The sequence below is a fragment of the Rana temporaria genome, chromosome 6 (assembly GCF_905171775.1).
Source record: "Rana temporaria chromosome 6, aRanTem1.1, whole genome shotgun sequence".
NCBI classification, from domain to species: domain Eukaryota; kingdom Metazoa; phylum Chordata; class Amphibia; order Anura; family Ranidae; genus Rana; species Rana temporaria.
In genome coordinates this window covers 104731897-104753895 of record NC_053494.1, presented here as the reverse complement: position 1 = coordinate 104753895, position 21999 = coordinate 104731897, and the positions used below count along the sequence as shown (strand labels likewise).

The following is a 21999-nucleotide window of genomic DNA, read 5'->3' as shown; positions in this document are numbered from 1 at the left end:
AGTGTGGCCAAACCTTCTTTTTTTTTCCATGCTAGGTTTGCACCGATACTTTTGCGGTGCAATTTGCATCAATACTAAAAAAAAGAATTGCCACACATCTCACTGCAAAGAATCGCATGCAATTTGAACAGGAATTCGGTGCAACGCCTGTCTGAATCACATGCAATTTGCCCCACTGCTCATGTGTATAGGAAGGGAAAAGTGCCATCTAATGGGCAGTTTAAAAACACAGTACATATACTGATTACATGCTAAATAATCCACATAGGTGTTCCAGTACGCTGATGATGGCAAATCAGGGCCACTGGAGGAGAAGTTCCGGGACCCTGTGGGTATCGGGGTTGGACTGGCCATCAGGACTACCTGGGGAGTTTCCCGGTGGGCCGATGGCTCACTGGGCCAGTTGTCACTCAGGGGCGTCGGGAGGGGATGGCTAGAGCCCTGAATGGGTCCCCAAAAAGCCTGGAGTCTCGCCCTGACTGTAAACATCCAGTGATTGGTGGGCAAGCGGGGGTGTGCGGCCACAGTGAGAGTGGAGCTGTCAAAACGAAGCACTGATGTCAGGGATGGGCGGGGCCAATATGCAGGGGCACCCCCATCCCCGACATTATTGCTTAGATTTGACAGCTCCACTCTGACTGCAGCCGCACGACCCGATACCAATGTGCGGGGCCCCTTCGTCCAGTACATTTGCAAACACTGCCTGTATACACTCTGACAGTCAGAATGTATACAGGCAGTGTTTGCTATGTACTGGACGAAAGGGGCCCGCACATCGATATCGGGTCGTGCAGCTGCAGAATCTGACTGCTGGCTGGGGAGGAAGGTGGTGGCTGCACCCGTTGCCACTACTGCAAGTGCACGGTTCCAGTGCAGGCTGCAGAGTATTGCTGCTGGAGGGGGTGCATGGTGGGTGGAGTGCATGTGCAGGGTGACAACAGTGAACCTGTTGAACATCCTGCCTGTGTGTCCTCTCAGACCTCTTCTCTCCTGTGTAACTCCTCCTCCCCCCCCCACAGCAGCTTTCATCCATACAATAAGCAGACTGTCCGAGCAGAAGACGGAGCTGTCCAACTTTTCAAGTTAAAAAGCTTGTGATTTGTTCCTAGTCCTAGCAACCAATCGTCTGTCACATGGAAAGTTGAACAGCTCCCGCCTTTCTGTTTGGACGCGTCGCATCCTATTCTCCCTGCTGTGTAAGGTAAGGGAGGGGGCACTGACATAAAGGGAACTGTGTTTGTTGCAAAGAAAGAAGATGGCTGTAAAGGATACCAGAAAGGAGGGGACTGTGAAAGGAAGTGGGTGTCAGTGTATGTGTAAGGAGAGGGGGTCAGTGTATGTGTAAGGAGGGGGGGTCAGTATATGTGTAAGGAGGGGGGGTCAGTATATGTGTAAGGAGGGGGGGTCAGTATATGTGTAAGGAGGGGGGGGGGGGGTCAGTATATGTGTAAGGAGGGGGGGGGGGGGGTCAGTATATGTGTAAGGAGGGGGGGGGGTCAGTATATGTGTAAGGAGGGGGGGTCAGTATATGTGTAAGGAGGGGGGGTCAGTATATGTGTAAGGAGGGGGGGTCAGTATATGTGTAAGGAGGGGGGGGGGGGTCAGTATATGTGTAAGGAGGGGGGGGGGGTCAGTATATGTGTAAGGAGGGGGGGGGGGTCAGTATATGTGTAAGGAGGGGGGGGGGTCAGTATATGTGTAAGGAGGGGGGGGGGTCAGTATATGTGTAAGGAGGGGGGGGGGTCAGTATATGTGTAAGGAGGGGGGGGTCAGTATATGTGTAAGGAGGGGGGGGGTCAGTATATGTGTAAGGAGGGGGGGTCAGTATATGTGTAAGGAGGGGGGGGTCAGTATATGTGTAAGGAGGGGGGGTCAGTATATGTGTAAGGAGGGGGGGGGTCAGTATATGTGTAAGGAGGGGGGGGGTCAGTATATGTGTAAGGAGGGGGGGGGTCAGTATATGTGTAAGGAGGGGGGGGGTCAGTATATGTGTAAGGAGGGGGGGGGTCAGTATATGTGTCAGGAGGGGGAGGTCAGTATATGTGTCAGGAGGGGGGGGTCAGTATATGTGTAAGAAGGGGGGGTCAGTGTTTGTGTCTGTGATTTTTTTTTAATATGCAGCATGGTGGGGGGACGGGGGTAAATGCACTGCCACTGGTCATAGTAACTGATGTATTAGACCCCTTTCACCCCCATAGTGTCGGCGGTAAAACGCCGCTATTTTTACCGCCGACAATTGCGTATAGTTTACTGTGTTTGCAAAAATTAAGTGGGCCGGTCTGGATGAAGTCCAGGGCCAAATTTTTGTCCCAGTCCACCCCTGGTGGGTATAGAGGGGGAAGTGATGTCAGCTTGGCTGTGGATCGCGTCTACATCTCCTCTAGCCCTGTGAGCACCTCTTGGAAGCCCTGATTTGTTATCATTGGCAACCGGGACACCTATGTAGATTAGTTTGCATGTGACCAGATATGTACTGTGAGTTCTAATATTTCTTAAACTGCCCACAAGATGGCGCTTTTCCCATTCTATAAACACACACAGAAGTGGTGGGGGAAATTTGCATGTGATTCGGACAGGAATCGCACCACAATCCTGTTCAAATAACATGCGATTTGTTTGCAATGCGATTTGCACCCATTCATTTTTTTTTTGGAGCAGATCGCACTGCAAAATATTTGTTTCAGGAGCATTTGGGCGAGTATCGATAGACGCCCAAATGCTTGGTATCCGTGTCCTAGTCCATGCTTTTCTTGTAGGTCACAGGAGTACTAAACGTAAGGAAACTTTACCATAAACACTAGTGAATTTTCTCCTGGGTTTGCTGTCATAATGGCATGTACAACAAGGGAAATCAGATTATTCTCTATGGTCCCTGTTTACATCAATGCAGCTTGTTTTCTGAAAAGGCGCAGGTGCTTCTTTTGGTGCAGTTTTTTTGCCCCGTAGACTTCAATGGAAAGCACATGTACGCGCATTTCTATTGCGTTTTTGTGTATACCATCCAGTCTCCTACAAAAAAAAACACATGAAGCATGAAACGCATTATTGTGCAGCAGCACTAGTGTGAACCTAGGCTTAACCCTTTTGCTGCAAGGGACGTTATTACAGTGTTTTTTTTTTTACCAAAAAAAATTGTAATTTTGTGTGCCCTAAAATGAACTTTAGTGTGTTCTTTACTGACATTTTTACTGACACCTTTGTGGTAACATTGAGTGACATAAAAAAATGGGAACTACCACGATTTTATTATCTATGGAGTCTAGTTTCAGAAAACGTATCATGTTTTGGGGAGTTTATGTAATCTTCAAAGCTAAAAAAAATCGAATTAGAAAAAAACAAAACACTAAAGTTAGCTTAAATCATTTTCTATTTATTTTTTCATAATGTGAAAGTTATGCCGAGTAAATAGATACCTAACATGTTATGCTTTAAATTTCCGCACACGTGGAATGGCGCCAAACTTCGATACTTAAAAATCTCCATAGGCAATGCTTTAAATGTTTTTACAGGTTACCTGTTTAGAGTTACACAGGAGGTCTTGGGCTAAAATTACTGTTCAGGCTCTAACATTCGCGGTGATACCTCGCACGTGTGTGGTTTGAATGTCGTTTACATGTGCAGGTGCGACGTATGTACGCATTTGCGCGAGGGGACAGGGGCGCTTTTAACTTTTTTTTTTTTTTTTGTTTATTTTACTTTGACACTCCCTTTTTTATGTATTTTTTTTTTTTGTAATCACTTTTATTTCTATTACAAGGAATGTAAACATGCCATTTAATAGGAATAGGACGCCTGTTAAAATATCAGGTTTCTTCAATAGAAAAAAAATGACACAGAAGAATCATTTCAGAACTTTTTCCACATTTTATTGTGACCTATAAATATACTGTAAAACTCAATTCAAAAATCAACTTTAATATTTTAGCGGGGGGAAGTAAAAATAAAATATTGTGGTTGCATAAGTGTGCACACCCTCTAATAACTAGGGATGTAGCGGTGTTTTTCAGAGCCCATTCACACAGGGGCGGCACGACTTTGGGGGCGACTCGGCAAGGCGACCTAAAGAGGACTTCAGAGGCGACTTGAAAAATGACTTCTGTATAGAAGAATGCAAGTCGCCCCCAAAGTCGTACAAGAACCTTTTTATAAGTCGGAGCGACTTGTGTCGCTCCTATTAGAACGGTTTTATTGAACAAAGCGGGACGCGACTTGTCAGGCGGCTGTCACCCCTGACGAGTTGCCCCTGTGTGAATGGGCTCTTAAGCAAATGCATTCAAACTCATGTTAAATAGGAGTCAGTACACACCTGCCGTCATTTTAAAGTGTCTCTGATTAACCCCAAATAAAGTTCAGCTGTTCTTGTTCTAGTAGCTCTTTCTTGACATTTTCCTAGTTGCATCCTACAGCAAAAGCCATGATCCACAGAGAGCTTCCAAAGTATTAGAAGGATCTCACTGTTAAAAGGTATCACTCTGGAAAAGGGTACGAAAGAATTTCCAAGGCATTAGATATACCATGGAACACAGTAAAGATCATCATCAAGTGGAGAAAATATGGCACAACAGTGACGTTATCAAGAAATGGACGTTCGTCAAAAATCGATGAAAAGACGAGAAGAAAACTGGTCGGGGAGGCTGCCAAGAGGCCTGCAGGAATATCTGGCAAGTACTGGCTGTGTGGTACATGTGACACAATCTCCCGTATTCTTCATGGGTCAGGGCTATAGGGTAAATTGGCCAGACGGAAGCCTTTTTTTTTTTTTTTTTTATTATTATGAAGAAAAACATCCAATCCTGGCTGCATTTAGCAAAAACACATCTGCAGTCTTCCAAAAGCATGTGGGAAAATTGTGTTATGGTCTGATTCCAAAAGATCTGTTTGGCACAAAAATGACACTGCATGTCGCCAAAAGAACACCATACTTACAGTGAAGCATGGTGGTGGCAGCTTCATGCTTGGAGGCTGTTTTTCTTCAGCTGGAACAGGGGCCTTAGTCAAGGTAGAGGGAATGATGAACAGTTCCAAATACCAGTCAATATTGGCACAAAACCTTCAGGCTTCTGCTAAAAAAGCTGAACATGAAGAGGAACTTCATCTTTCAGCATGACAACGACCCAAAGCATACATCCAAATTAATGGCTTCACCAGACCAAGAGAAACGTTTTGGAATGGCTCAGCACAAGCCCAGATCTGAATCCCATTAAAAATCTGTGAGTTGCCAATTTATCTGGAGCTGGGGAGGTTAAAGAATGGCTAGATCTTCCTTGTATGTCTCAAAGGGGCGGGGTGTATTGGGGGTACCACACTTTTTGCATTATTATAGAGCGACCCAGTTGGTGCAACTTTACCAAACATATTCTACAGCTTACCACCCTGATTGGGTTAATCTAGAGGCACAGGTGCGTTCTCCACTCCCTATGGACCAAATGTGGCTTCCCTCATTGAATGTAAAGCAGGGTTTGACAAATTTGCTTGGAATCTAGGAGCCAGCTAAAAAAGTTAGGAGCCAAAACCCCCCCCCCCCCCCCCCCCCCCCCCGTCCCGCCAAGCTCACGCACAGCCTGTGACAAATATTTCTACTACTACCGTGCACAGAAGCAAACGCATACGTGAGTAGCGCCGGCATATGTAAACGGTATTTAAACCACACATGTGAGGTATCGCTGCGATTGGTAGAGCGCGAGCAATAATTCTAGCCCTAGACTTCCTCTGTAACTCGAAACATGCAACCTGTAGAATTTCTTAAACGTCGCCTATGGAGATTTTAAAGGGTAAAAATTTGTCGCCATTCCACGAGCGGACGCAATTTTGAAGCGCGACATGTTGGGCATCAATTTTTTGGGCGTAACATTATCTTTCACAATAAAAAAAAAAAAATTGGGCTAACTTTACTGTTGTCTTATTTTTTTAATTTAAAAAAAATGTATTTTTTCCCAAAAATGCGCTTGTAAAACCGCTGCGCAAATACGGTGTGACAAAGTATTGCAGCTCTAGGGTTCTCTAGGGTGTTAGAATAAAAAATATATATAATGTTTGGGGGTTCTAATTAGAGGGAAGGAGATGGCAGTGAAAAAACACATTAGAACTGCTGTTTTTTGCTACTTGTAATGTAACCTGTAATGCCAACGGCCACCACAAGATGGCCACTCCTAGATTCCTTCTGCAGGTGTCTTGTCACATTTGGCTCCCCATCACAGATTGCTCCGGAAGTGACGTTCTGTCACAGCCAGCTTGCTACACCCCACCCCACTGCACAGTAATGATTGAGTGAGAAGGGGGCAAGCGGACATCTTGTTACACCCCTCTGAGTTTTAGATTTCACAGTTATTTTCAACACAAAACGGAGCTTGTATGCTTAAATACAGTATTTTGAAATCTGACAGACTGTTTACATGTAAAATGTGAAAATCGGAGGTGTTCTGTCACATTAGCAACCATGTTAGGTCAGCAGGTTTGCTGCTGCTTTTAAAATTTAACATTTAAACAGTCCGTCGGATTTCCAAATATTGTATTTAAGCATTAAAGCTCAGTTTTGTGTTAAAAATAACTGTGAAATCTAAAACTCCAGTGGGTGTAACAAGATGTCCACTTGCCCCTTCTCACGCTATCATTACTGTGCAGGAGTGTGGAGTGTAGCAAAACATCACTTCCGGAGCATTCTGTGATAGGAAGCGGAATGTGACACTACACAGGCCTCAGCTTCCTTCTGTGAAGGCCGCAAAGCCGCGGCCTCAATTACCGGCCAGTAATTGAGGCCGCGGCCTTCTGCAGCACTAAGCTGCGCCAGGTCACAATTTCTTGTCGCAATTGCGACCTGGTGCCCGGATTTTGTCAAGGCCTGATGCAAAGCCATTTTGAGCCCCTCTTTCTCACTCACTGGGCCTCTGGGACAGGATGTGCAGAGCATACTCTGAGGTCACCCCATACTCCAGTGGCCCTCATTTTTGGAAATCCGCACTTTCCCCCAGGACAACATCCACAACAGTTTGCATGGTGGATCAATAAAAGCTTATACAAGATAGCACATTTCATAGATCATAAGGGCATTAGAAAACCTTCTTACTTTAGACATGCCCCGATGGAGACGTTTCGACTCTCCCAAATTACCCATTATTTACAATCGCTTTGTCGAGACCAGGGGGACATCACTACTAGAACATTCTACGAAAATAAATGCCTAAGAGGGCCTGGGACGTGTGGTAGTATATCGAAGTTGTATGTTCTGCTAACGGACCAGGGCTCTAAACTTTCCTATCAATTAGCTTGGGAGGTGGACCTGGGGGAGACTATTGATGAGGACGTTTGGTCCAAGTGGTCGACCATGGTGCACAGGAGAATTCTGAACACTTTCCTGGTAGAGGCGAACTGCAAGATATTGTCACGATGGTACCTTGTTCCGGCGCGGATAACTAAAATCCACCCATATGCATCGCCTCTCTTTCAGGGGGTGTGGTCAAGAGGGCACAATGCTCCACACCTGGTGGACATGTCCGAAAGTCAAGAGATTTTGGATAAGAATTTTTAACTTGGTTTATTCGGTGACTGGAGTGAACATACCTACAAATGTTAAGGCAGCCTTATTTCTCTTTCGTTCATAGACGGACACAGCCTTCTTTGACCTTAGGGTTATGCTTCTTCCTACCAGGAGATTTAGGCAGAATTCTACAGCACTTAAGGTGTTAAAACCTTTCCTTCATGCTGCTCCTCCCAGGGGGCGTGGCTCCCCCAGGAATAACCCACACCCTGCTCTAGCAGCCTCAGTTTGTTTTCTGCCTAACGACAGGAGAGTCAGGCTCTCTCTGGAGTCCGGGACTCGCTTTTTATTATTTTGTTCCTGCATTTTTGAACCCTGCGATTCTTCTATCAACAGCCGACTGGGTGACAGGCTGGGTCCTCGACCCTTGTAGTCCCCCCATGTTCGGCCTTCGAGCGTGTGCCGGCCCTCAGCTCAGCTTTGGGACGTCCACGACAGGCCCCGTTGCTCCAGGGCCGGCCGGGGAACTTCGGTTCTAGGGCACACATATGACCGGTCTTTTATGGCTTTGTCACAGTGTGTCTGGCCGACAGCCATGCCGTTCGGGGACGTTGGTTCTGTCTGGGATACCTCCAGCCGGGTAGTCGCCGGACAGGTAAGTAGTGGCCCCTTACTCAGGTAAGTGGTCTGGCTGGAATGTTTCCCTTGGGAGGTCGACTGAGGGTTTTTCCCTGCTTTCCTCTCTCCTATTCCTCTCCCTCCTTCTCCTTTTGGGTGACGGCTGTGCGTGTTTTTTTTTTTCTGGGGCTCATGTTCACTGTGGACCCGTGGTATAGCGGGGGCTGTGTGTGTCACTGCAGGGGACTGTGGTGTTCACTTCTGGACTTTTTCTGTGTGCTGTATGGTGATTTTTTTGTGCTGACAGTTTGAGCTACACTGTCTTTTTAAATCTGCACCATGGCGGCCATTTTGCCGGAGCCGCGCTTTGTATTGTTGGGCGGCCATTTTCTTGTGGCCAGCGCCGTTTTCAGCTTTCGAATTGGCCTCTTGTGACGGTTTCGGCGGTGGAAAAAGACCGCAAATCCGTCTGAGGAGACAGACGCAGCGCTGCAGCTTTCCTATCAGCACATCTTGTCCTTTACAGACCGCGCTGTACCGGGAGGGTGGTGAGTCCCAGGGGCCCCCATTCTGTTCTAGCGGCCAGGAGGTGACCTGTGGGGGATTTTTTTTCCTGCTTTGGCAGGGGGGGGTGACACGGCAGCTGCACTATGGAGCCTGAATCGGGCCCTTCATTCCTAACAATGCCGGAGTTAACCCTTAGCGCCCCTTCCCCTGCCACATCTGTTGAGGCAATGTCGGCTGTCCTGGAGTCCTTTCTCACCAGGTTTGAAGCAGCCAGTGCTTGGATGGGGGGTAAAAAGAGCCCCCTCCCTGAACCTGCTTCTGGGGATATCTCTGACGCAGAATCAGATCATGCTGTTGCTGCTTCTGGTTCTGTAATGTCAGAGGATGCGGGCTTAACCCACATGGACAGCGAGGATGACTCTGCTGCGGAGTCGGCTGACAAGGAATTTGTTGGAGCTCTTATTACGGTGGTGCGTGAGACTCTAAAAATGGAGGATGTGGCGGAGACACCAGCGGTGTCGGTCCCTTTTGGATTCCGCAAACCACCGCGTACCGCTAAAGTATTCCCCTGTGTTCCTTATTTGGACAATATGTTATATAAGGAATGGGATACACCGCAAAAAGTTTTTACTGTTCCTAAAAGCTTTGCTACCCGTTACCCCCTTGAGGAGGACTTCTTGAAAAAGTGGGTCTCTACTCCGTCAGTGGACCCTCCTGTGTCCAGACTGAGCAAGGCTACTACGTTGCCTGTGGAAGGGGCTCCTGCATTTAAGGACCCCGCTGATAGGAGGGTGGAGGCCGTGGCCCGCTCCCTATTCACGGTAGTGGGTTCGGCGGTGAGGCCGGCTCTGGCCGGAGCCCTGGTGGCGCAGACCCTGACTGAAAGTGCTGCAGGAGCTGGAGGTCCAAGGTGCTTCCGAGTCCTCTAGGGACCTGGCTGAACAATTGGTTCAGGGTCAAAAATTTCTCTGCGAGGCGGCCATGGACACGATACCTTTTGCTTTCCAGGGCTTCCGTTTACACTGTGGTTCTGCGCCGCCTTGTGTGGCTGAAATGCTGGTCGGCTGACCAGTCCTCAAAGGCCTTGGTGGATTTGCCCTTTAAGGGCGAACGGCTTTTTGGGGAGTCCCTGGATGACATCATAAAGGATGCCACGGGGGGTAAGAGCACGTTGCTCCCGCAGTCTGGGAAGGGTAAGGAACCTCGCCGCAAGCAAGGCCCTACCTTTACTACCCCTAAGCGTTTTTTTCGTGCGCCCAGCACAGCGGGAAAAGGTCCGCAAGGTGCTAAAGCCCCTGCTGCAGGGCGAAAGCGCACCTGGTTCAACAAACCCAACAAGCCTGCAGACAAGCCTGCTTCCGCATGAAGGTCTGCCCCCGCCTGGGTCTCGGGTGGGGGGACGACTTTGCGGATCGGTGGCAGTCTCTTCTGTCCGACCGTTGGGTTTGCGAGGTGGTTGCCTCGGGGTACAAGATAGAGTTTCTCTCTTGTCCCCCAAACGGATTTGTTCCCTCCAACCTCCGGATCGTCGGCTAGTCCTGTCCGGGGCTGTCCAGGATCTTCTGGACAGGGGGGTGGTTGTGCCGGTTCCCTCGCAGGAACGGTTTCAGGGGTTCTACTCCGAATCTGTTCGTGGTCCCCAAGAAGGGAGGGGTTTGCCCTATCCTGGACCGAAAAGCCCTCAACTCCTTTGTCAAAGTGCAAAGATTCAGGATGGAGTCGGTCCGATCGATCATAGCGGCCCTCCACCAGGGGGACTTCATGGCGTCCTTGGACATCATGGACGCATACCTGCATGTTCCCATTTGCACAAGAAACCAAAGGTATCTGCGCTTTGCGATCGGGGAGGACCACTTTCAATTTGTGGCCCTCCCGTTCGGTCTGGCTTCGGCACCACAGGTTTTTACCAAGTTGCTCGCCCCGATCCTGGCCTTGCTGAGGCAGCGAGGGATCGCTATCGCGGGATACCTGGACGACCTTCTCCTGAGAGCTTCTTCAGGCTCAGAGTTAGAGGAGGACGTGTCCATCACGCGTCGGACTCTCCGAGTTCGGCTGGCTTCTGAATCTCAAAAAGTCAGTGTTGGTTCCGTCCCAGAGACTAGAACACCTGGGTCTGGTTTTGGATTCGGGGGAGGCAAGAGTGTTCCTCCCATCGGAAAAACTGAAGACCCTGCAATCTGCAGTGAGACAGTTGTCGTCCCAGAAGTGGTCATCTCTTCGCTTCTGCATGAGGGTTCTGGGTCTGATGGTAGCCTCCTTCGATGCGGTTCCGTATGCCCAATTCCACACCTGGGTACTACAGAAAGAGATTCTGTCACGTTGGGACAAGGTCCCATCTTCTCTGGATCACCAGATTCGGTTGAGCCATCTGGCCAAGTCTTCCCTGGTGTGGTGGCTGACGTCTCCGGTGCTTCGGTCCGGGAAGTCCTTTCTTCCGTGCCGCTGGACAGTGGTCACAACGGATGCCAGCCTCTTCGGCTGGGGGGGCGTTTGGGGCACCCAGTCGGCCCAGGGGGAGCTGGACTCGGGAGGAGTCCCGCCTGCCGATCAATATTCTGGAGCTCCGAGCAATCAAGCTGTGCCTTGCCAGGTGTCCCTGGAGCTGCAGGGCTGTCCTGTCAGGATCCAGTCCGACAACGCCATGGCCGTGGCGTACGTCAATCATCAGGGCGGCACAAGGAGCTCTGCTGCAGCGACAGAGGTCGCTCACATACTTCGGTGGGCTGAAAGGTCCGTTCCGGCTCTGTCAGCCGTATACATTCCGGGGGTTCAGAATTGTCAAGCCGACTTCCTAAGTCGCACGACTCTGGATCCGGGGGAGTGGTCTCTCCACCTGGAGGTGTTTCAGAACCTGTGCCAAAAATGGGGCACTCCAGACATGGACCTTCTGGCGTCCCGTCTCAATCGGAAGGTGCCACGGTTCGTGGCCAGGTCAAAAGACCCGTGGGCGGACGCGTCAGACGCGTTGGTGGCTCCCTGGGGTCACTATCACCTGATTTACGCCTTCCCTCCTCTAAGGCTCCTCCCTCGCCTGCTGCGCAGGGTGGATGCCGAAGGGATTCCAACAATTCTGATCGCCCCAGACTGGCCACGTCGCTCTTGGTACGCGGACCTTGTACGTCTGGTGGCAGACGTCCCCTGGCGTCTACCCCTGAGGGAAGATCTCCTGTCTCAGGGTCCGATCTTCCATCCTGCTTTACGGTCACTGGCTTTAACGGCGTGGCTGTTGAGAGCCAGGTGCTGAAGGACCGGGGCCTGTCGGGCCTGGTGATCTCTACCATGCTGCGTGCACGGAAGTCCACTTCTCGGAAGATTTATCATTGTACATGGAAAGCATATATCTCTATGTGTGAGGAGATGAAGTGGCACCCCCGTACTTACGTGGTGTCCCGGATCCTGCTGTTCCTGCAGCGGGGAGTGGACCAGGCTCTTGCCTTGAGCACGATCAAGAGTCAGATTTCTGCTCTAGCTGTGTATTTTCAGCGTCCCTTGGCGGCACACTCCTTGATTCGCACGTTTGTTCAGGGGGTCCGCCATGTGGCCCCTCCGGTGCGCCCTCCACTGCCTTCATGGGACTTAAATTTGGTCCTCTCGGCGCTTCAGCATGCCCCCTTCGAGGACATTCGGGAGATCCCCTTGCTGACTCTGTCACAGAAGGTGGTCTTTCTGGTAGCTATTACCTCTATCAGACGAGTGTCTGAACTGGCGGCCTTGTCTTGCAAGGCCCCCTACCTGGTCATCCATCAGGATAAGGCGGTGCTGCGCCCTCAGCTTTCTTTTCTTCCGAAGGTCGTTTCGGCCTTTCACATTAACGAGGACATTGTTCTTCCATCCTTATGTCCTTAGCCGAAAAACCAGAAGGAGGCCACTTTACATTCTCTCGATGTGGTTCGGGCCCTTCGAGTTTACTTGTCAGCGACAGCTCCGTTCCGGAAGTCGGACTCGCTGCTCGTGTCAGTGTCCGGTCCCAGTAAGGGCCTGGCAGTCTCGTCGGCCACCATTTCCAGGTGGATCCGACAGGTTGTGCTTCAGGCCTATGCCCTGAAGGGGCGTGCGCCCCCTTTTCGTGTCACGGCGCATTCGACCAGGGAGATCGGGGCCTCTTGGGCTTTCCGACACCAAGCCTCTGTGTTACAGGTGTGTAAGGCTGCGACCTGGTCGTCGGTCCACACTTTTTCAAAGTTTTATAAGGTGGATGTGAGTGCATCTTCTGATGCCTCCTTCGGCCGCAGGGTGTTACAGGCGGCAGTTTAAGGTTGGAGTTTCTCCGTTGAGTAATTTCATTTTTGTTTGGGGTGTAACCTGTTTTTGCTGTGTTATTTTTACCACCCCTCGAATTTTTTGACACTGCTTGGGGACGTCCCTAAGGTCAAAGAAGGCTGTGTCCGTCTATGAACGAAAGAGAAAATAGGATTTTTGTACTCACCGTAAAATCCATTTCTCTGCATTCATAGACGGACACAGCACCCACCCCTTCTTTTGTTTGTACTGCTTGTTACGAACTGAGGCTGCTAGAGCAGGGTGTGGGTTATGCCTGGGGGAGCCACGCCCCCTGGGAGGAGCGGCATGAAGGAAAGGTTTTAACACCTTAAGTGCTATAGAATTCTGCCTAAATCTCCTGGTAGGAAGAAGCATAACCTAAGGTCAATAAAGGCTGTGTCCGTCTATGAACTCAGAGAAATGGATTTTACGGTGAGTACAAAAATCCTATTTTTCTGACCTTTCAAAGTAAACTGCCCAGACACCTCGGATCCCTTCATTTTTTTTGGCAGCTAAGATCACCATAGCGCGAGCATGGAAAACCCCTCTGATAAACTTGGCATTAGTGAATTTTTTTTTTTTTTCTTGGATCATTATAAATGAAAAATTAACTAGTATTCTTTGTGACCAACAAAATCGGTTTGAAAGGGTTTGGAACCCTTGGATTAGATATGTCCAGTCATCATGAGGGGCGGGGGGAGTAGTCAGTAGCGTGGAGATAGATTGCGCTCTCTCTCCTTCCTCCTCTTCCTCCTCTTCCTCCTCCTCCTTCTCCTTCTCCCAAACTTTTACTTTGTCCCCATAGTTGGGTTCCCACTTGTTTGATAGTGGGCTCTAAATACCTAGGTTTTCTATTATAATTTCAAGCTGGGACATCTGGTTCCACCACACGCTAGTCCCTCTACAGGTAATTTCACTGTTCTATTTTTCTGCAATACCAGAAAAGCCTTGACTTGTTATAAATGTGAAGGCCGATTGCAGGCTGGCCTGAGTTTGTAGGAGGAGTCGGGGTATTTAAACCCGCCCTCCTCCTTACTCCCACGGTCGGTGTGGTAAAAAATCCTCGGACCTATGAAAAAATCGGACCGCGTCACTTCCGGTGCTCCTACATCAGCACAGCTGATCGCGGGTCCACGGCGCATGCGGCTGTGTATGGCGGGCACAAGTGGCTGTGTATGGCGGGCACAAGTGGCTGTGTATGGCGGGCACAATTGTTGCGTATGATGGGCACAATGGCTGCATATGGTGGGCACAATGGCTGCATATGGTGGGCACAATGGCTGCGTATGATGGGCACAATGGCTGCATATGGTGGGCACAAGTGACTGCATATGGTGGGCACAACTGCTGCGTATGACGGGCACAAGTGGCTGCATATGGTGGGCACACTGGCTGCGCATGACGGGCAAAAGTGACTGCATATGGTGGGCACAACTGCTGCGTATGACAGGCACAAGTGGCTGCAAATAGTGGGCACACTGGCTGCGTATGGTGGGCACAAGTGATTGCATATGGTGGGCACAAGTGATTGCATATGGTGGGCACAAGTGGCTGCATATGGTGGGCACAACTACCTGGGTATGACGGGCACACTGGCTGGGGCACGCTGGCTGGGTATATGACGGGCACGCTGGCTGGGTATATGACGGGCACGCTGGCTGGGTATATGACGGGCACGCTGGCTGGGTATATGACGGGCACGCTGGCTGGGTATATGACGGGCACGCTGGCTGGGTATATGACGGGCACGCTGGCTGGGTATATGACGGGCACGCTGGCTGGGTATATGACGGGCACGCTGGCTGGGTATGACGGGCAAAAGTGACTGCATATGGTGGGCACAACTGCTGCGTATGACAGGCACAAGTGGCTGCAAATAGTGGGCACACTGGCTGCGTATGGTGGGCACAAGTGATTGCATATGGTGGGCACAAGTGGCTGCATATGGTGGGCACAACTACCTGGGTATGACGGGCACACTGGCTGGGGCACGCTGGCTGGGTATATGACGGGCACGCTGGCTGGGTATATGACGGGCACGCTGGCTGGGTATATGACGGGCACGCTGGCTGGGTATATGACGGGCACGCTGGCTGGGTATATGACGGGCACGCTGGCTGGGTATATGACGGGCACGCTGGCTGGGTATATGACGGGCACGCTGGCTGGGTATATGACGGGCACGCTGGCTGGGTATATGACGGGCACGCTGGCTGGGTATATGACGGGCACGCTGGCTGGGTATATGACGGGCACGCTGGCTGGGTATATGACGGGCACGCTGGCTGGGTATATGACGGGCACGCTGGCTGGGTATATGACGGGCACGCTGGCTGGGTATATGACGGGCACGCTGGCTGGGTATATGACGGGCACGCTGGCTGGGTATATGACGGGCACGCTGGCTGGGTATATGACGGGCACGCTGGCTGGGTATATGACGGGCACGCTGGCTGGGTATATGACGGGCACGCTGGCTGGGTATATGAGGGGCACGCTGGCTGGGTATATGACGGGCACGCTGGCTGGGTATATGACGGGCACGCTGGCTGCGTATATGACGGGCACGCTGGCTGCGCATGACGGGCAAAAGTGACTGCATATGGTGGGCACAACTGCTGCGTATGACAGGCACAAGTGGCTGCAAATAGTGGGCACACTGGCTGCGTATGACGGGCACAAGTGATTGCATACAGAGCAGGCTAGTGTGTGTTACGGACAGGGCTGGAGGCGGTGCTGCCGATAATGTCATTAAGAATCTTGCTCCGCCTCCGCCCGCCCACCCGAGTGTATGATTTAGCTTGATCCGCCTCCGCCCGCCCACCCCAGTCTGATATTCCCCGACAAAAAAAAAGCATCTGCGCATGCGCCGTGGACCCGCGATCAGCTGTGCTCCTGACGTAGGAGCACCGGAAGTGACGCGGTCCGATTTTTTTTTTTTTTTTTTTTTTTTTCTCCATAGGTCCGAGGATTTTTTTACAACACCGGATGTGTTTACCTACGTCATTTCCGGAAGTCCTGTGTCATCACTTCCTGTTTTCTTCCCGCTCCACTAGAACGCGGCGGCTATCGGCATTTCGGCTGATCACGGCGGCCGTCGGCTCCCCGCGGCGACCCGCTACAGATTCAGCTCCGCTCTGCGGTCTCTTGTGTCGGCCACCCCTTCTTTCGCCAGATCGCGGCAGGCTCTCACCTTTCCGGGTGTACAGGTATCGGGGGGGGGCGGTCACTCAGGCTGTCTGTTGATGCCCGTCACAGGGGGTGTGGAGGCATCGGGTGTACTGACCAGGGGTGTGTTGCTTTTGGGGGGGCGGGGTCCTGGATAATGTTGTGTTCTTTTCAAACTTACCTGTTGTTTTCTGTAAATATTTCATGCTTATGTCTGCCGTCTTTTTTTTTTTTTTTTTTTTTTTTTAATTATTTCCCCATTGCAGGACGTTGGTCAGGGTTTTACGTTTTCATCAAACTTTCTTTTTCAGGTTGCTGCAGTAAGTGCATTATGTTTCATTCACGTTCACGGTGCTGGGCTTATTTCTGCGGATGGTTCTCCCAGTTCTCCAGGGGGGTTTTCAGGTTTCACCTTGGTGTCGGGTGCACGGGGGGGGTTGCTCAGGTGCATTAGGCCTCGTAGGTTTAGGGGTAGTTCCACTGCGGAGTCACCCACCACGTTTGTGGGTGTGGATGGTTTGAGATGCTTCGTTTACAACCACTTAAGACCCGGACCAATATTCAGGTTAAGGACCTTACCCCTTTTTGCGATTCTCCACTGCGTCGCTGTAACTGACAATTGCGCGGTCGTACGACGTGGCTCCCAAACAAAATCAGCGTCCTTTTTTCCCCACAAATAGAGCTTTCTTTTGGTGGTGTTTGATCACCTCTGCGTTTTTTTTTTTTGCGCTATAAACAAAAACAGAGCGACAATTTGAAAAAAAATGCAATATTTTTTGCTATAATATCCCCAAAAAAGTTATAACATTTAATTTTTTTCCTCAGTTTAGGCCAATACGTATTCTAATACCTATTTTTGGTAAAAAGAATCGCATATATAAGCGTTTATCGATTGGTTTGCGCAACATTTATAGCGTTTACCAAATAGGTAATAGTTGTATGGCATTTTTATTAATAATTTTTTGTTTTTACTACTAATGGCGGCTTTCAGCGATTTTTATTTTTTTCGTGACTGCGATATTATGGCAGACACATCGGACAATTTTGTTACATTTTTGGGACCATTGTCATTTTCACAGCAAAACATGCTATAAAAATGCATTGATTGCTGTGAAAATGACAATTGCTGTTTAGAAGTTAACCACTAGGGGGCGCTGTAGAGGTTAAGTGTGACCTCATATGTGTTTCTAACTGTAGGGGGCGGGGCTGGCCGTGTGACATCATTGATCGTCTTTCCCTATATCAGGGAACAGACGATCAATGACACTGCCACTGTGAAGAACGGGGAACGTGTGTTTACACACACCTCTCCCCGTTCTTCAGCTCCTGTGACCGATTGCAGGACACCGTCGGCGTTGATCGGGTCCCACGGCCACGAAGCTTCGGACCGGGTCGCGTGCGCGCGCCACCCACGGCTGGGCACTTAAAGGCAACGTACATGTACGTGCCTGTGCCATTCTGCCGACGTATATGTGCAGGAGGCGGTCCTTAAGTGGTTAATTGGCTTGGTCAGTGGCAAGTCTCCTCAACCGTTGATATTTTTTATTCAAATCGCTCATGCTTTTCGTAGCACAAGCACTCAGTGGCCTGACGCGTCTTTAGGTCTCGTAGGGGGGTTTTCTTGGTGGTATCTGCTGTACTTCGTTTCTTGTTCAGGGGGTCTGACACGTTTTTCAGTCCTGTTCGTCGATTCTATTTCGGGGTGAGCTGCGGGCACCGTACGCAAGGTTTTCGTTTTAGGGTTGAAGTTTTCAGTTAAGGCAAGTCAGGTTGTTAGGGCGCCTTCTCCCTTCGTTTTTTTCACTCAGGACTCATTCCCTTTGGTACCTGTTTCACTTAGATCTGAGTGGGTTGAGATATTTTGTTATTAATTGACTTGGGCGGTGGCAAGTCTCCTCACCCGTTGTCTCAAATCTGTCATTCCTTAGGTGGGTCGCCATGTTCATTACGTTTTTAAAATGTCATGGAACCCGCACGTTTTCAGGTTCAGGAGAGCCTGAGTGTATGTTTTAACAGGTTGCTCGGCTCTCTTGGGGGGGGGGGGTTTCGTTCAAAGCTGCCATTTCCCCTTCTCCAGCAAGGGGGTCGGATCAGGGTGGCACGCCTTCTTTGAGGTCCTGGACGGTGCCAAGGTTAATGGCATAGCTACGTCTCGGGGGCATCGCTTCAGCCCATAAAGCGGAACTTTTTAGACTGTTGTTCCCCTCCCCTGCAAGTTCTGATGCGGAACAGGTCACTCTTCGTGCCATAGCCACATCCCTGACTCAGATCCATTCCACCCTCAGTTCTCTGGCAGGCTCATTTCAGGATTTAAGGGCCAGGGTGGAAGTTCTGGAGGCCAGTCAAATCCAGGCCCCCCGGTGGATCTGGCTGTTCCTGGGGTCACGGCAGGGTCCCTGTGGTTCCTGAGCCATCTGCCACAGGTACTAGTTCTGTTGTCCCTCACGTTACCCTGGCCCATTTCATCCCAGCAAACATCAGGAAAGACATTCTTGATGGCAAAGATGTCAATCTAGCGTCCTTGTTGATAGCCACTCATGATGTGGCTGGCAACAAGTCTTATGCCTGTGGGGACGTATCGGTCATCGTCAAATCCAGGGACCACAGGTTGAACCGCAAACTCTCCATCCCCCAGGAAGTCAGTGAGAATAATGATTCAGAAGTGATGGAGGTGAATAAAACAGCTCGATTTCAACAGGTATCAAACTAGTTATAATGCAAAACATTACTGTCAGACTTTAAGAGGAAAATATTTTTGTCTTTACAACCCCTTTAACAGATTGCAGTGATCCCCATATTATAATATCTCAAACAAGCCTTGAGATTGAATATATGCTTCAGTGAGTAACCTTGACTTCAAGCGTTGCCAGTCTTAATATCTCCGTGCACATTGATCAGCGTCCATGTCCCAACACATTGAAATCGTGACTCTCTTGAAGCTGCCAATCAGCCCTCCCGCTCTTTTGGGCTGTGGCAAGGTATTATGCATGGAAAAAAGGCTTATTGCGTAACATTGACAAGTCTTGTAGCGAAATGTCCCCAACACTGCATCTGCATTCACCACACAACAGAAGTGGCGCATTTGTAGTAACGGGAGTGCGTGTCTCCTGTCAGGGGAGGAGAAACAGATTGTGTGTTCCTACTAAGTAGGAACAACGATCTGTCTTCTCTCCCAGTCAGTCCAATCCCCTCACAGTTGGAAAACACCTAGGGAATGCACATTTAACCCCTTGATCGCCCCTAGTGTTAGCCCCTTCCCTGCCAGTGACATTTATACAGTAGTCAGTGGCTATTTTTTAGCTCTGATCGCTGTATAAATGTCAATGTTCCCAAAAAAGTGTCCGATTTTGTCCGCTGCAATATCGCAGTCCTGATTAAAGATCGCCGCTAATACAAAAAAAGTCTAAAAATCTATCCATCCCCTATTTTGTAGATGCTATATCTTTTGCGCAAATCACTGAATATATGCTTGCTGTTTTTTTTTATTTTTACCAAAAATATGTAGAATACATATTTTTAAATGGGATATTTATTATAGCAGAATTATTATATATATATATATATATATATATATATATATATATATATATATATATATATATATATATATATATATATATATATATATATATATATATATATATATATATATATATATATATATATATATATATATATATATATATATTTTATTATTATTTTGCAAAATTGTCTCATTCTTTTGTTTATAGGGCAAAAAAATAAAATTTAAGAGTTGATCAAATACCACCAAAAGAAAGCTCTATATGTGGCGAAAAAAAGGATGTAAATATTGTTTGGGTACAGCGTTGCACGACCACGCAATTTTCAGTTAAAGCGACACAGTGCTGTATCACAAAAAATGGCTTGGTCAGGAAGGGGGTAAATTCTTCCGGAACTGAAGTGGATCACTAAAGGAAATTATTTTTTTAGCCAAATAGCTTCCTTTACCTTACTGCAGTACTGGTTTCATGTCCTTATTGTTCGTTTTTGCTTTGAAGTGGCTGTAATTCTGCTGTGATCTCCACACTTCCTGGTTGTCTTTTTCCTTATAACCATCGTACTGGGAGCTTTTCACTGTAGGTCTAAGCTGTCATTACTGTGTGTCTTAAACTTAACAGAACCAATCAGATTCATTTTAAAAACAAAACTGCCCTGGATTTGTTTGTTTTTGTTCTGTGTGTCTCTCTAGTTCACAGGAACATGAAAACAGTTTAAAAGTGAAACTAACCTACAGGCACATTATATGATTGATTTTGTATCTATTTGTAATAATTTTGAAAAGGAATCAGTTAACTTTTATGTCTCTATACCCTGTAAACAGTCATTTCAGCAACAAAAAAAAAATCCTTTAGTGACCCTTTATTTACATTGTTTGTTTGTAATGTACAGTAATGTACAGCCAGCCATTGATTTGTATTGCCAGCTCCCCAGCTGCAGATAAGCATCAGGGATTATACACTAGTAAACTTGCAGCATGTATACATTTTGTGTGCGAGGCCCTAGGTTGGCCATGCATTATACGATTTTCTTGTACAATTTTTTTAGATTTACCGAAATCAATTAATATGAGGTCAAACCTGAACACTTTCGTTTTCGATGCAACCAGGCAGGCCCAAGCACTACATAGTTGAAGGTAAATCTAAAGGAAATTGAATAACGTATGACCAGCTTTAGTATAGGAAATTGTTTGTGGATTGTAAACAGAAGATTCAAACGTCTGTTATATGTTTAATAAACACAACCATTATTTTTCTCCACAGCTGTCAGTAGACACCCTGACATTCCTCCTGTTTCTCTATATTCAGCAAATAAATAAGGTTTCTTTACGAACTTCTCTGATTGGTGAAGAGTGGCCAAGCCCTAGAGCTAGATCTTCTAGTCCTGACTTAGCTGGACAGTCTAACTTTCATAAGGTAAGTTCTTAAAGCGTGTGTTACCCCAACATTTCATGTTCCTGATATGTGCCTGCTGTACCATGTACTTGTAAGAAAAAGTATCCTGTTGTTCCTGTGTGTGAAATCCCTGGTGTTCCTGCCAGTCCCTCTGCTTTCCTATTAAAACTGACCACACTAAGCAGGAGAACACATCATGGTCAGTTCTCTAGCCATGCTGGGAGCTTGGTGTACTCTCCTCAAATGATCAGACTTTTCCTGACAAGCCCCTCCTGCACTGCTTTTCACTGGGAAGCTTGGTGTGCTGCTGCTTTTTTCCCTCCTATCAGATCTTATGCAGCGGAGAACAGAGGGAAGGTGATACCTTTATAAAAAAAAAAAAATTAGGAAAAATTGCATGTTTTACAAATGATAATGAACATTCTGCCCTTGAATAACTTTAACTTGTATTATAATATACTGTACATGGTACTCCTTCAGTCTTTTCTGCTTAGGCCCCTTTCACACTAGGCGGGAGGTGTGCTGACGGTATAGCGGCGCTATACCGTCGGAATCGCTGTAGAATTGCGGCGGTATTCGGCCGCTAGCGATGCGGTTTTAACCCACACTAGCGGCCGAAGAGGGGTTAATACCGCCTGCAATGCGGCTCTGCAGAGGCGCATTGCCGATGGTATAGCCACAGTGTCCAATTTCTTTATCGTACATCACGGGACACAGAGTCTTAATCATTACTATGTGGGTTATATTCCACCATCAGGTGCTGGACACTGGTGTAATCAATTAGAACAGGAAGTTCCCTCCCTATATAACCCCTCCCATACTTGGAGCACCTCAGTTTTTTCACCAGTGTCTAAGGTGTTGGTCACGAATTAACATGTGCTCTGAGGAGCTCGACTGGAGGGATCCATGCTGGATGTAAAAAAAGGCTCCATAAAATCCGGATCCGTCCAAGGTGCTTCATAGCCAAAGTGGACGGTACCCGGGCAACTTAACCACAAAGTCTTTTGAGACAGGATGGCTCTGGCACCCATATACCTCCCCTAGTGGGTCCTAGTCCTC

The 21999-nt window shown here is 48.5% G+C and overlaps 1 protein-coding gene across 2 annotated transcripts in view; it reads left to right on the top strand.

Moving 5' to 3' along the window:
- TBCCD1 (TBCC domain containing 1) overlaps positions 1–21999 on the top strand; it is a 121981-nt gene that overhangs the window by 571 nt on the left and 99411 nt on the right. For both annotated transcript variants that reach the window (XM_040357103.1, XM_040357102.1), the window contains exon 2: positions 20809–20961. In XM_040357103.1, coding sequence (XP_040213037.1) covers positions 20809–20961 — 153 coding nt within the window. The remainder of the gene's footprint in view (positions 1–20808; positions 20962–21999) is intronic.